The sequence below is a fragment of the Passer domesticus genome, chromosome 4 (assembly GCF_036417665.1).
Source record: "Passer domesticus isolate bPasDom1 chromosome 4, bPasDom1.hap1, whole genome shotgun sequence".
Lineage (NCBI taxonomy): Eukaryota > Metazoa > Chordata > Aves > Passeriformes > Passeridae > Passer > Passer domesticus.
This window is the reverse complement of record NC_087477.1, coordinates 59,094,122-59,110,563: the sequence shown is the minus strand read 5'-3', so window position 1 is coordinate 59,110,563 and position 16,442 is coordinate 59,094,122. Positions and strand designations below refer to the sequence as shown.

Sequence of the window (16,442 nt, the reverse complement as noted above, 5' to 3'; positions counted from 1 at the left end):
AGAAGTTGAAGGAGTTATACATTTAATCCCAAGTTTTTAGTTTTCATTGAAAACAAAATGTCAAAAATTGCCAATTAATTGTCTTGGAAGTTATACTTGACTATTTGCTTAAATATTGGTTGTTGCCACACAAACAGAAATTAATATCACTAAATAGCGATTCTAGTCATATCAGTGTGGTATAATTGCCATTTTTCCTTAAATCAAACGTATTCTAAGGTACATTTTTTTCACCTTTGTAAAGTTCAATGTATGGCAAATATTGTCTACATCCCATACATCTAAACCCAAAATGTCAAAGACCATTGCTTTATTATAAACTGATTTAATAGCTCTTCACCAAAATTTTCACAATATCTTTAGGTGATTATATAACTGAAAAAGAGATCTCTATAGCTTTCTTCTTACATTCTTAATTAGCATTCTTTTTTTGGTATATCTTACTTAAGAAAATATTTGAAATGTAATTTTCTGTGTGTCTACTGTAAAAAGAATATACAGAACTGAGTAATCCATGGGTGCATCACAGCAGTAGACATGAAAGGTTTTCCCTGATATTCTTTACAAGTGTAACCCTGAACAGTATTAATTTTGTATTGCAAAATCTCTTTGTTTCTACAGATTGAATAATAATTTTTTTCTTTCTAAGCAACATATACTTTGATTACTACAGTTTAAATTAACATTTTGCTTGGTTAAAATCCACTAGTACAAACCCATGAAATCCATTAAAATACCCAAAGTTATCCTGGATGAATTTCTAATACGCTTAAATATTTCTGGAAATGTTTTAGATTTACATTATTTAAATAACAATTATATTTCCAATTCAGGTAGCTTTATGGCAATTGTATCATTACACAAGGGTAATAAAAACTTTGGCACTATTATATTGCATTCCTTAGCTATTCAAACTAGTCAGCCTGAATGAGAAGTGGTTGTATAATTCAGATTTAAAAAAATCATTGCAAGATTTAACAAGATAAAAGGCCTTAGAGGAAAGCAGTCAACAGCAGAATACCTTAAATACCAGCAAGAATACTGCTTCTCAGCCATTTCCTAAACAGCCCCAAATAACTGCATCACAGAGAAAAGGTGATGGTTTTGATGTCTTTGTCCACCAAGTCTGGCTGAAAAAAAGGAACCACCCCATCTGTCTGATTTACAATGAGCACCAATGAGCCACAGAGAAATGTGCAGTATCTGCTTTCACAGCATCCTTGCAGATAAGACAAAAGTAAGCAAAGCTCTAATTCAGCCTTGGTGTTGTCAGCAGTAATTCCAGCATTAGAAGCAAATGCCGATGCTTTGCCAGGAGAGAAATAAAAAAGTGCTAAATATACATGTTCAGTGAACTGGGAGAGCCTCCCTGACTAGCTCCTCTACAGGCACATATAACCACTGTACAGTACCTACATTTCTGACAACTTATCTGAGGCAGAGCATTTGACTCTCTGGGATGGTGCTATGCAGGCCCAGGAGTTGGGCTCAACGATCCTTGTGGGTCCCTTCCAACTCAGCTTATTTTGTGATTCTGTGACTTTTTTGCTTTGCACTGTGCAACACTTTCCCCAATTGCCCTACACTGCACAGTTGTAGCATTAATTTTATTTTTACATCTTCACTATTGATTTATTCACAGACTTCCAATAAATAAATAACCAAATAACCTCTGTATAGCTACTCAGCCTTATTCTATATTAGACAATTTTTCTGGTTTGTTCTTTAGTATCAAAGAGATTTCTGTAGGATTTTTATCCTTCCACTTTCCTAATGCATCACTCCCTGGAATACTTATAGCTACTGAGCTAGTTCTGCTCTTGCATCTTAGCACTGCCTGCATGCCCTGGATAAGTTATTAATGAGATTTTCATATCCTGCTCTCTATTGCTTCTCCATTTTTTACAAGGAATGCTTTTTGCCGATATACATTATCCACAGCTCTAATAGAAGTTTCTCATTGACTCCTCTGAAAGCACCATTATGGCCAGATTCCATGTGGCTCTTCCAGGTATGCCCAAAAGAGGAGCACACATACAGTAGTTTACCCCTTTGTGTCCCAGCATAGCTACAAAGACAGTGGGCTTTTGAAGATGCAAGTGCTCCTCTGAATTGCTTTGCACTAGCACTGGCAGAGAGATATTACCATTTCCAAACGATTAACCTGGCTCAAAAAAAGGCTAAGGAAGCAACCAGAGATGAGATGGGGAACTGCACTTTCTTCCTTTAAAAACAGTAGTGGAAGATTTCTAGTAGTGCTCTGCAGAAAAAAAAATAGACAAAGAACCTTCCTTTATGATACTCTGAATTTGCATTAAGCATGTTTGGGGCTGACAAACACCACTAGGTTTGGCTAGGGGACAAGCCAAACTAGGATCCCCCAGCTAGGGACTGCTATAGCTACAAACTCTTCTAAAGCTCATTAAAAACTCTGAATCACAGCAATGTATAAATACAGTGCCCTAAATTCAACATATTCCAGATTATCAGTATGTGACCATGGCTGTGTCTCCTGGCAACTGAAAACCTCCAACTATTTGATAAACAAACACACACATATATATGGATACAGCACTTCTGATCTGTACAAGAGACAAAGGTAGTCTGTGAAAAAATGGGTTTCCCTTGTGCTCATATTGGTGAGCACATCACACAACCGTTAATCACCAAGTCTGATATTCTACACCATTACACTGATTCTGTGCAATGGAATATCCAATTCTCCGAAGATGAAAGGTCACACCTGCAAGTGTTCACTGCTGACCATCGCTCTGATAGAAATAGTCAGCAAGAATTCCCCTCCATTCTTTTCAGTTTTCCTCTTCAACAGATTTACAAATCAGTTGGGAAGAAAGAGGATTTGGTCTGTCTGTATGAGAAATGCAATGCAGATGCTTGCTTAAAGCAATCAGGACATTTGGAAGCAGAGATGGTTCCTTCAAAATAGATTCACAGTGCATTTAATTTTCACCTACCTACTGTCTTATCTTCCTTTTTTTAACAACCAGCATTCAACTCTTTGGTTACAATAAGAATGCCATTCCTGAAGCTGGTCAGACTGACCACAGTTTGCAGAAGGATCCTGACATTTCCATAAGTCTTTTCAATGTCAATATAGCACTTGAAATTATAGGATATGAAGTCCAGTCTTCTATCCTTGTAACCTCCCTTTTCTTTTGTTTTGCTGCTTATTTGTTGTTTTTGTTTTTTTCTATAACATTTAATTTTCTGTTCAGTTCTGTTTTACAAGTTTCCGAGAGTAGAAAAGACAGAAGCACTTTAGCTGTTGGAAAGGCTAATTTCAGATGTGAGAAAGTAAAGAAGGCTGGATAACTTATGGAGATAGTCACAATACTGAAGTATCCAGCATGACTGTGTCTGTTTATGGGGCAGAGGGGAGCAAACAGATAATTCAATCACTAGCAGACATTTTTGTTCCTTGCTTAGTTTTAGTTTTAGAAAGTGTGGATTTCCTTTTCTACATGCTAATAAAAAGCAACAGATTTATGAAAAAATGCTACCCTAAGTGTATTGCAAACATACAGCAAATAAAAAGAAGAAAATACCTTCATGACTTGTAGAAAGTCATAAACAAATAAGGTCTGTATGACATACCATTTGCATAGCTATATTTCATACAAATTAATGTTAATGATACAGGAAAATTTGTTTTGAAGTCAAACTTGTAATTTATTTTGATGACTAAACAGAAATGGCATGGAATGTTTGGGTAAAATAGTTCACTTCAGAGCTGAAAGTGCAGTCAAGAGTGTTCCAGCTGCAATCCTGTGCTTAGCATAAAATGAGTACAGAGAAAAGATTATCTCCCTTTGAATAAACCCTTGCTCATCCATATCAATACAGCAGGCTCGGGTATATATCTAAGTCATATGAGATGTCTCTGGCTTCAGGGGATGGTGCAGTGTCATCTCCTCCCTGCCACACCCATTTTGCAGGTCATTTCATCATTGTAGTGTTCATACATCGCTCAGGATCCCAGCTGCTAGGATAGCCAATAGCCAACAGCCAAAACCTGTTTATCTGACTGAGGTGTGCCACCAGCAAAGTTAAACCTTCCTCAACAGCCTATAGAAAATAGTACTGTTTTGAATTGCATCAGTAAAGCATCAAGTTACATGCTGTCAGTACTTACACTAAGTCTCCCAGTAAAATTAATTACAAATCTATCCTTTAATTCAAGAACTACCTCCCAAACAGACATTTACTTAGCTGAATTTAATATACAGACTTTCAAGAAGCCTGTAGATTCCCCTTTTGTTGGTCAATAACTAGATAAAATGTCAATATCAACCCAAAACATTTCATTACTAAAGGAGCAGTTTTCTACCATGAGCTAAATTCTTGCTGTAAAACACCTCTGAAAATGTCTTTCACAGCAAGTGAAAGTGGGCTGATGAACAGCTCTTGCTTTCAGATGACTTTAGAAGGATCTCAGACCCTGGACTATTTCTGTTTTACACATTAGGCCAGATTGTGATCCCAGTCATAGCAGTGATATGTGCACGATAATGCAAACTGCTATGCCAACGTAAACATTCTGCTGCATTCAAATGAGCTATTTCAGATTCATATAAAGGGAAGTGAAACTCAACTGAGACTAGGTATCTTAAATTAATGATGTGTGGCATGGTCAGAATGCAGTAATCTCTTGCAAAAACACTTTTAGAAATTCCTAGGCTTACTAGGCATGTAGTGTTTAAAAAAAAAAAAAAAGGTTCATTGTTTCCACATCTCTTTTCAGACTACAAGTCAATATAGAAAAAGGAATAAACTGCTAGAAAATTCCTGAAATATGAAACTACATAATTACTAAGCAATATGTACAAAAGCTTTGTTTGGTCTGTTTTGTATCATGAATTATCACAACTGCCATTTACAAGTGCTCTTTTAAACTGTAAGAATCCATCCATCCACAACTGAAGTAGTCTAGAAGATTAAGATTAATGTGTCATGAATCACCACGGTTTAATATGCATGACACAGTTTCATTTCACACATATTCTGCATGGGTTGATTGCTGTGTATACCAATATCAAACATATGTTAATTCTTTAATTCTTTTGCTCTTAGAGTATGTTTTAATTATCTATGAGGCTTCATAAAGAAAAAGAGGGAGGTTATTTTGAAGCAAATTTAGTGAAAGATATAAAAGAAAAATCCATTACATCTTTTCTTTATTTCATGTTCTCAACAATATTATTTCAATATTAAAAAAATACTTGCTATGCAGAGAAACTGCAGACTGCTCTCATTAAATGGCTCATTCCTTGTAAGCAAGAAAACTTTGATTATTTTTCTAATAAAAAACATTATTTTAAAAGCCCCGTCAATTCAACATGAGCTTGGTGATATGAAATGTTTCTGCAAGTCATTGTATGTTTATACTATCCCTAAATTATTAAATTTGAGTATTTTGCAAAGAAATCAAAACTCCATGTAAAACATTACTATATAAATTCTAGCATCAATGGTGCTATAGGTCCCCTGTATCATCCAAATTAAGAAATCTTTGACTATAAAATATTTCACAAGCCTTCAGTGTAAAGAGGCCAGAAATGGAAATGAAAAGACATCCTAGTTTAAAAGCAATGTATAATGAGAAAGCTGTTTTAGTCAGCATCAGCTCCCACTTTCTGCTGTGTCAGATTCAAGCCACAATTCCCCAGGACCAGAACAGCAACAGAGCCACAGGTCAGGATGGAATGGTGTTGGATAAAAACTCTGAGCTTTAACTAATGCCTAATTTGATCAGAGCTGTTATTGTAATTTCCATGGAAGTTGGAGCATGTCTCTAGCTTTAGGCCTGATCTTCCTGAAATCAACAAGAACAGGAATGGCTCCCAAGGATTTTGTACTAGAATTAGTTGCACCAAGCTGAAACAGTCTCTAGGTTGAAAATTACAATTACCAAAACTGTTACAAATAATAATAATGGCAGTGTAAGTGTGTATTTGAATGATGCATGTCAATGTGAGATAGTATAAATACAGATAAACAATAGTAGACAAAATATGGTCAAAACTAAGGTATTCAGCCCCTCCCTATGTCATAGAGATTTTTCTGTACACAGTAATATTTTCAACACCATAAAATTATTTAAATTTCTTGCCTATATAACATATACTGACATAAGATGGCACACAGCTTTAAAATCAAAATGAGAATTGACATTTTGAAAAATAACTGACAGTCATGGCACAAGAGTGCAGTGACCTCTGTCCTTCAATATTCTCTTTTTCTGTATTTTTTTCCAGCTGTTCAAATAAGTGCAAGGTGCCCAGAAACGAAATGTATATTACCAGTGACACCCTAATTCCAAAGAAGCCAAAATCACAACATTTTCACTGAATTTATTGGGCTAAGGAACAAATCTAAAATGTGGAATTTATATGCATCTCACAAAACACTTTTGCAGATTTCTGAAAACATACACCTATCAGATTGCAGGGAATTAAGCCTGTATTCCTTGTTCAACCAAAATTCCCTGACTGGAATAACATCTTTAGATGTTATTTTTGTTCACATTCTGTTTTACTATGTTAAAACACCAGATTTTTTTTTCCTTTTACTTAAGATAAATGTGTGAAAATGCCTTCTTTCCATTCATAGATGTTATCTTCCTCAAACTTCAAATGATTCATCTGGGTGAATGTAGTTATAAATAATTTATCAAGATACATACCAGTTGTTAGGGAAAAAAAAACCCTGAAGGAAGAATATCACTGCATAAAATCTGAACATTAAAATTTATTTTTTTTAAATCAATCTTTAATTGGTTGTATTACCTCCTAATCCAGGTCTGAGGCGATTATCATAACCATCCAGAAGTCTGTCTAGAATTCTTGTGAAGATGGTGATGTTATTCTTAGCTTCGTCTTCCAGGGAGTCAGCCAGCACTGATCTAAATGGATATTTTACATTTTAGAAGGTGCTAAGTATGTTTTCACATACACGCAACATGCATTTTTTTTTGGGCTGGCCTTTACTTGCTGCATTCCAACAGGAAAGGTGTATTTAACAGTATGCAAATACACAATTTATATATAACAAGTTCAGACATATAAGGGTCAACAGAATACTATTTAAAATATCCAGGAAGTAATTTTCCAGTAGCCTCTACTTGTAGGCATCATTGCATTACTGAGAGTGCTGCTTCAAGCTCCACAAACACTGTTAGTGGAGGCTGTGCTGGTGCAAAAGCCTAGAAGAGCTTCCCAGGCTCTGGTGGCATGTCACTCCTGGGCTGATAACCCGGGATCCCATGCACAAACCCATCTCCTTCCAGCTCTATCTAATCTATTCTCACTTAGGCATACTCTATCTCTGGATAAATCCTGTGGATTTGCCTCCACCCAATGGTCATGTAATGTACATGACCAGAAGAACTAACATGAGGGAAAACTCCAGCGATCATGCTCAGGGAGTCCTCTGACGCCAGCAGTTGGTGGGAGGGAACACCGGCGCTGACTAGCAAGCTGCAGGATAGCTGTGGACAGCCTTCATCTTTCTAAAATCCTATTTTGTCATAAAAAGCACTATCTGATATTCCATTAGATGCAGACAGACCTTATAGAAGTTGGAGGGAAAAAGGAATCATAAATGAAGTGTCAAGAAGAATCTGTAGATCACTGATTGTTTCAAACTTCCCCAATAAAGATACATTACAGCCTTTATGGATCAAATCTCTGTGGGACATGCTATAGGGGCTGGAATATGAACCTGCTGCCCAGCCAGCCGTGGTGGCCCACAGTCTGGCACCTGGGCACCCAGACCAACAGGGCTTGTGCCAGGGAAACCCTGACATGCAGAAAGCCTTACACATGCAAATGTTACTGTGCCAACAATTTTAAGCACGATGCATGTGAAATAAACTATCTCATCAGTCTTATCCACTTAAACTAGCATATTGGTATCAAGGAAGTAAAGCACCATATGCTACTTGCATTACCATTTACACCTTTTTCAGCTACCTAAATTTTTAATCCTAAATGTTTGTGTATTAATCATCTCGATATGAAGGCATTCTGAATGCCATAACAGCCAAAATGTTTTCCTCCTCCTCCTCCTCCAAACCAAAAGTAGGTCTGGGTGATATTTTCTCTAAAGCAAGCTATAAAAGGATTAAAGACAAGGCTGTATGTTGGTCCCCAGTTCAACAGCATAAAAAAGTATTTAAATGTAAATCATTGCAGTCTGTGCTTTCCATCATAAAAAACCATAGAATCGAGCCAAATCAGATAATTTGCAAAGAACCCATGAAAATGTCATGTGTGATTTTATTCATGTGTCAGTTTTTTCTTAGTTGCAATTACTGGATGGTTCCTTTTTGGTTTGTAAAATGTACAATTCTACTCACGGACTACCAGAGTACGTCTCAGTTTTTAAACTCAAGATTCCACTAAAAATATTAGATCAATACAATTACATCAAATTAGGGTCGAATCTTGCAAACTTTACTCAGGCATAAAGTCTTTAATAATGCTTATAGCCTCTTTGACGTCAGTAAGATTACTCACTTGAGTAGGGTTTGCAGGATCTGGCCCACTGTGACTCAACTAATACTGCACCATAGTTAGGTATAAAGTGAAATAGAAAACATAGTTTCAGAAAATATTTTGTTTGCTGGGAAACAAACAAAAATATTGGAGACACGTTAAATCATAGAAAATTTGCATTATATAGCATATAGTCTTTACCATATTAGGACAAGACGTACTGCAGCCACAACCAAAGCAAGTAAATCAAAGTTACAAACTGCAATTAAATATGTGTTTAGGGACTGTGAGCAACACAAAAGTATAATGTAATAAAAATTACTTGCTCTTATACTGTCACTTTAGAAACTGAGAACTTTACACAACATAAGAAAAGTTGATTAATAAATGATGCTATTGTTTTATTATATCTGATTGTGAAGTTGTATGCTATCTCCACCTAGAGGTTTAAGGCTTAAGCATCATTTTGAATTCTATTATGTTTGACCAAAAAAAAAATCAAGAAAAAAAAAAAGGCATGCCCATATTAATAAATATATGAGCATTATTTTAAGGACAGTGATTTGCAGTGTGACTTCATAAAAATCTGTTTCTCCATTTTGTATGGTACAGAATCACAGTTATGCAGTAACTCAAGTCTTTAAGATCCAAAAAAGCATTTAAAGAAATTGTTATTTTCATGGTGGAATAAAGCATCGATTCACAAACCATTTAAGGACAAGACATCAGGCTTTTATGGTCCCTAAACTACATTCTACTGCATTTGCTCTCAAAACTATGTAATACTGCATTCAAACAGCTAAGAAAGCTTTTTTATTACGTTACTACTTTTATAACCCCCCCCTCAACCAAGCTTACCCTTATCAGACTGTAACATACACGTTCTCACTGAACAACAAAACTAAATATCCTCTCACCTTGTTGGTAACCACACCAATAAAACGAGAAGAACCAACTGCATCTCGGAGGGTGCCAGTTTCTTCTTCATCGCTGCTCTTTGCAAAACCTAACGGTGCAAGAAAAACACAAACCCACTCTCAGCCACAGTCAGTCTCCGCCAAGCAGCGCTTTCAACTTAAACCCGAGGAAAATATGTCACTTCACTGGAGAAAGGAAACCACTGGATTTCCGCAGCACTTTTCAGTACTAGCAACTTATTGTATCTCCATCTTTCCCAACGATCCTGCTCTGTGCAAGGAGGCAATGTATGATCAGAAGTGGCATGTGAGCCGGCGCATCAGATGCTTTCCTGTTCCGTGATGTGAAAGCCCCGAGACGAAAAGGAACAAAAAATAAAAACCGTATGTACGGGAGGACGGGGGTTTAACCACCCCTCGCCTCACTACGGCACACCGCAGCCGGGGGGGCGGGGGGCGGGCGGCAGGCAGAGTCATGCCATTCGCCGGGGCTCGGTGCGGGGACCGACCGCGGGCGAGCCGCCCCCCGTCGCCGCCGAGCGCCCAGCGCGTTTGACAGCTGCTCGGCACGGCCCCGCCGGGCAGCGCAGGGGCCGCGGGCGGCGGCGGGGGCAGCCCCGCGGGGCGGCAAGTTGCGGAGCGCGGCAGAGCCCCGGCGCGGGCAGGCGCTGCCCGCCGCAGCTGGGGACCCCCGGGGACCCTACCTGGGAGCAGCGGGCGGGCGGGCGGGCGGCCGAGGCGGGAGGGAGGGGGAGAGGGAGGGAGGGAAGGAGGGCTGGAAGGAGGGAGGGAGGGGAGGCGGGTGCCGCCGGCGAGCGGGGCAGGCGGCGGCGGGCAGCGCGGGGCGGCGGCGGCGGGCGCGGCCGGCACCGAGCGCCTCCCGAGCGGCGGGCGCGCGCGCGCGTGCCCGCGCGTGCCGGGGCGCGGGGCTGCCCCGCGGGGCGCGCCGGGGCCGTCACGGGGCCGCGCCCCGGCCGGAGCGGGACGCGGAGCGCGCGGGGTCCCGCCCGCGGGGCACCGGCACCGGCACCGGCAGCGGCCCGGGGCGGCTTCCGCGGCCTCGGAACCCGGAGCGGGCGGGCGCGGCGGCGTCGCCGGTGCGCGAACGAGAAACGGGGCGAAAAGCGGTCGCCGGGCCGGTGCAACACATTGTCCGTAGCCCGCCCTCCTCAGCCTGTCAGTCGCCTCCGGTCAAGCGCGCGTTCGGCAGGGCACAGCCCCGGCGGCCGCCCCGGACTGCGGCGGGAGCGGGGAGCCGCCGGCCCCGGCTCGCAGCCCGCTCCCCCTGCCTCATTAACATTCCCTTCCCCGCTTGCCCACTGGCACGCTCTAATTGGAATGCAGAGAGAAGAAAAGTCTGTCATTTAATGTGAGCTCAGGATGAAGGCAGACAAGGAAACGAACCTCGCTTGTATTTTTTTTCCCTTTTTTTCCCCCTCAAATTGCATTACTTTCTGTTGTATTGTCTTTTAAAGCACGTTGCCCTCCTTTCGTATATGCAGCCCTTCTCTGGTAGTAACTGGATCGCTGCTGGGATTCATTCTCATTGATTTCAGGTTTTCCAGTACAAGTAGAACAGGACAGGCTTAATAATTAAAGATAAGGGTTTATATTTAGTGTACCCTCATTTTGCATTGTTAACTCGGAAATAATTAAATAACACTGGCAATAATATTTCAGCCTCTTTTTTTTTTTTTTCGCATTTTAAACCAATCCTCATCTATCCCCTTTCCTTTCAATCTCTTAACTGCCCAAATCACCATCTCAGTTGTCCTCTCTTAATGTCACCGGTCCACTTACTGTGTTTAATTGAAATTATTTTTATGAAGTTTGGTCCTGAATCAATACCAGTTCCAAAATGAACATGTGAAATAGGATGCACAGACATGGAGGGGGTTGGGGGTGAGGGAGGGGCAAGGAAGGAGGGGAGGGAAATAGGAGGGAAGGAGAAGCAGGGAAAAAAATTCTTAGGTTACTTATAGAATTGGGGTGTTCCTACTTCCTAATTGTTGCAGTTTGTAATTGGAAGTGTCCTTGTTTCCTTCTCCTTTCATGGTTTAATGACTCCACAGCAGAGGATGAGAAACAGAAGAAGAAAAAAACTTGGGCAATCAAGACAATTTGTTCCTTCCAACTTCAGATATTTCGTAACTTGGAGTAAGACTGAGAAGAGAGGGAGAATAAACTCAATGTTGTTGTTTTAGAATAACCTGTAAAATGGCAGCCCAAACCGTGGAAAATGACAAAGATAAGTACACAGGAGCAAAACCTGAAATCTGAAAAAACACTCTTTCAGCAGCCATGTAACCCTGGCTGTGTCTAAGACACAAGGCCCTCATGTCTCCCTGTCCAGATGTGAAAATGGGCTCTGTTCATTGTCAGTTAGGTATCTGTGGTCGATATAAAATCTTCTTTGGATCTGCCTGTAAGTCCCACTTGTTAGGAATTAACAACTGTTACTAGATGCAGAATCAATCCTCAAAGTAAAGAAAACTAGTTTTAACTACTGCCCTAAGAAAAAGTGAGTTCACAGATATCAAAATGGAGGGGAAAAAAAGAATCACTGAAAGTGAAGCTTCATGATTTATTCTTTTATGAAATACATTATGTAATCCAAGCAGAATGATTTCTTTTTCCACAGGTTTTCACAGCATTCCTTCTCAAAACACACTTCCAGTAATAATAATACCAAAGCTATAATCTAATTTTCATATGTAAGTTCCATGAAAAATTAAAAACCACATTCATTAAGGAGAGCAGTCACAGTGGCTCCTTGTTGCTGTGATAGCACATTGTCATTCTTCAAAGGCCACACAGGATAGGTATGTATTTATACTGAGCTTGTGCTCATAGCCTTTCCCAAGGAAAATGTGCTGGGTTTTAGGCTCTAATCACAATTATTCCCCGTGATGTTCCTTGAGATTTGCCATAGCTTCATGCACTGAAGTCATGCTTCAGATCTAAAATTTTAAAATAACCCCTAATACCCATTTTAAACAAATTGGACAGGCCTGTGAGGCATCCCAAATCACAGGAAAGCTGAGTACAGGAACAAACTATGGTCAACATGAAAAATCAGAGGCAATATAATTACTAACAGAGAGAAGGCTTTTTCTGCTAGGCTCACATACAACCTGTGCTGCTGGTGAACTAGGGAAGTATTTGGGGAGAGGACTGTGGTATTGCTGGGCTGTTATTGTTTTGTTGGGTTACCCGCAAGCATAGCTCAAATGTGTTGGCTCTAGGTGGTTAGAAAAAGTGTGCTGGAGCCCCCTCAGGTGCACAGTCAGCAGGGAACCCTTCTTCCCTTCTGCATTATTATTTCTGGTATGGTATTGAATGCTGCCATTCGTTATTGAATTTCAATTAACTCTAAGTGATATGAGGCATCCAACGCATCACCTGGGTTTGTGAGGCTTTCCTGAGCCCTGATGAAAGCACCCTGGAAGGTGGGGAGTCATGCCCTTGGTTTGAATAGGACTTGAAATAGTCAAATAGGACTTGAAATAGAAAGGCAGCAGGTCTACAAATTGTTACTTTCAAAGTATAAATAAAATATTTTACTTAAAAGGCTTTATTTCTTTTGTGCTATATTTGCTGCAATATATAAATAGAATTCAATGCCTATTTTGATATTTAAAAAAATCTTAAAAACAAACAAAGGACCTTACAATCCTATTATCCCCCTTGCCGAGGACCTCAAAACTCTGCACAGGCTGATAAACGATGTTTCAGAATTCTTTTGTGAGATTGGAATGACTTCCTCTGTGAGCACAAATTGAATAGCAGGGTAGGTATGTGACATTTCATAACTACTTCTTACAGTTTAGAGGTAATAGAAACAGAGGAGAGGTTGAGCCAAGGCCTCAAGTCATTATCCAGACAGCAAAACACTAGATTGAATGCTTCCTTTAAAATTGTGCTTAAAAGAATCATTTATATGACAAAGTTACACCATCCTTCAGACAAGATAAATTGCTTAAAAACAATACCTCAGAATTGTAGCCACTAGGGAGGTCACAGTAATAATTTTCTGTCATAGACATAATCAAGTAATGCAAAACGGAACTTAATACATAATTCTGATCTAGGGTACATTCTGCAGTATAACATTTCCAGAAAAAATTTGGCAGATTGAGGTAATCAGCATTTACTTTGTACTGCTTGAGAATAATCCCCACCCTTATATCTAGGCCAGCAGCACTCTGAGCTGTAAGGATATAAACAATAATCACTGGAGTTAAATTAAGTGATGCATATGTGTGAAAATTGAAGTGATATATCAGAAATTTTTGTATGTGATAAGTGTATTTTTTAGTATAAATTATGCTTTTTATAAATATTCTTATCTCTAAAAAGGCATAAAACATATTTCAATATTATACTAATTTTTTGTATACTGTTTCTTCTGCTTAAAATTTCTCTTCCTATTAATTAAATAGTTAAATATAAGTTCAAGTGTTAAGATATATATTCAATACATCATTTCTATGTAATTTTAAATATGTATGTTATCTTATTTTTGTAAATAATGATGAAATAAAATGTTGGGGGAGGGGGGAATTAGTTTTTGACCCTAGACTGGCTCATCATACAGGTACATGACTGCCAGTCTGAAAAAAAAGAAGAAGCTGGCTTTTTTCAGGAGTCCCATAAAACAATGATGGAAATCAGATTTCTGTAAGAAGACTCAGGTGTCCAAAACTCTTCCTCTTTATGCAAAATTACAGCACAAATTTCTCAGAGTTGAAATAATTTTGAGATGCACCATCCAACACTAGATGCTAGTGTAGCAAGGAAACAAAAAATCTTACAACTTTATGCAGCACCCACCATTGTAAGGATCTGAGCAACTCTTAGAGTTTTCAGTTTGACTGTGTCACTTGTGGATTGGGAAGGGTTTCTGTGCTTGTTCAAAAGCTCTAGCTATCATAGTCTTCCTGACTGAAGAGCAAAAGCAAAGGGCCAGTGCCAGCTTTATTTCAGCTGGTGTAATCGGCTTTAAGTTGCTTTCCAATGTGCACTGAGAAGTTCAGCAGAACAGGAAATTGAAATGAGCTTTCCCACCTTAAATATTGATGAATGTTTCTTCTTTCCCAGGATTATACTTCTCCCAGATTTGAACCTTAAATACCAGAGGAGGATTTTTCGTTTTCTCCAAACGCAAAGATATCTACAGAAGGAGTGAGCAGAGAGTCTTTGCTGTCTATCAGGAGCAGTGAAACTTTCCTCATCCTTTTAGAGTAGATCTTCCTTGGTGGGAAAAATGCAAGACAAGCGACAGAGGGCAATGTAACACATTTGCCAGCTGGGACAGGAAAGATCTGCTAAATAGAACTGACTAATCACTCTGGGTCTGAGTTGAGAGGAAGGGGAGATCTGCTTTTATAAAAGCAACACTTTTCTTCATCTGCAAATCCCTGTTTTCTGTTTTATAGCTTGCAGCAAAATGAGACCTTTGCTTGAGTAGACAAGGCAGAACGATGAAAATTAAAATATATGTTAATTTTTTCTATAAATATAATTACTTTTGTGTTATTTGTATAAATACAGTTTATCTTTCAGCTGTTCACTCAAGTATTTTTTGGACTCTTAAGATGTTTTTAAGGTAAAGAAACACAGATTATGATGTTTCATGTTTCAGGTGTCCAGTTTGGGTCAAGTAGAACTTGTTTATTAGAAAGACAGAAATATACCTAATTTCTAAAAATCAGTGTTACAACATAGAACTACTTTGAGTTCTCCTTTGGTTGAATGTATTTTAAGGCTCAAAACCAAATCCCTTTGTACTGCTACAATGAGATTGATATTCAGAGAAAATTTTACAAATGTAGGACCAGTCAACCCTTTTTCCAGGAATAGAAGGAAAGGAAAGACACTAGACTTCTGCCACTTTGTGTGGCCTAAAAAATTGCCATGTGCTGACTTTGCAGCCTGGTAATATGAGAAATCATTTGTCAGTGGTCATCTTTGTTTCTGCAAAGGCCTCATCTCCCCTTGTCACTAGCTGATACTGGCTATCACAAATAATGTTTGATGCACTTAAACTTATCAATGACCACAGGATCTGCCTAAGCCTCGGGGCCTCAGACAACTTCTTAGAGAATGTGCTTCTGCACATCTCCTTGCAGCACCACAATGCAGGCTGTAGGCAGATGACACAATTGAGTGGTGGTATTTCTGTGTTTAAAATATCTATTTAATTACTTAAATTCTGCTTCTGGGGATCCAGTAACATGAAAGATCAGTTAAAATAAGCAGAAAGCCAAATGGAGTATAGTATGACAAACAAAGGGTTTAAGGAGGGATGAACTTTTCAGACAAACTGGTTCAAAAATACTGTCTTTTGTAAATAGGCACAAGTCACTCTAGAACAAGAAGTACAATACAGACATTCAGATTGCCAGAAAATTGCTGAAATTGGCAATTCTGGCAGTACCAGGTTTTGAGCGGAAAATAATCATGGGGTGTTTATTCCCACCAAGAGAGCATTTAAATTTTAGATTTAAAAAAAAAAGATGCTTTCTAAATTCCTTACTAAAAAAAAAATTCATCTTTTGGCCTTATTTCAGTTCTCCTCAAAAAAATGGCCAGAATTCTGTTAGCAGTCTGTTCAATAACTGCTCCTAGTCAGGAAAGCTTTTGTTGCTGATCCAAGACTACATTATCTTGGGTGGCACAAAGTTTGCATTTTAAAAATTATTCTGCCTCCCAGCACTTCAAAGAGTTTCCTCCTGTCTTTGACTAATGTTAGCTAAAACACACACAAAGGTGTTCTTCTATCCGTAACAACAAATAATCCAAAGACAGTTCTAACATGAAATGTCTTGCCTAGCTTCATCAAGAACAACAACAACAAAAAAAAAAAAAATCACATCACTCCATACTTGAGTTAACACAAATGCAGCTTCTTCATTGATGGAGTCTAGGAGGAGAAGTGTTGTGCTATGTCCCATGTTTTTTAGAAAAAAAAAAAACATAAACCATATAATTGCTTAGGGGTGTAGCT

The 16,442-nt window shown here is 39.1% G+C and overlaps 1 protein-coding gene across 3 annotated transcripts in view; it reads right to left on the bottom strand.

Annotated features, from left to right (window-relative positions):
• The window catches only part of GABRA2 (gamma-aminobutyric acid type A receptor subunit alpha2), a 79,434-nt gene that overhangs the window by 54,495 nt on the left and 8,497 nt on the right, over positions 1-16,442 (bottom strand). The window contains exons 1-3 of one of the 3 annotated variants that reach the window (XM_064418269.1): positions 10,138-10,185; positions 9,434-9,522; positions 6,807-6,922 (exon numbers count right to left, since the gene is read on the bottom strand). In XM_064418269.1, coding sequence (XP_064274339.1) covers positions 6,807-6,922; positions 9,434-9,504 — 187 coding nt within the window. In that variant the 5' untranslated portion in view covers positions 9,505-9,522; positions 10,138-10,185. The other 2 variants (XM_064418268.1, XM_064418267.1) reach the window with 2 other exon arrangements.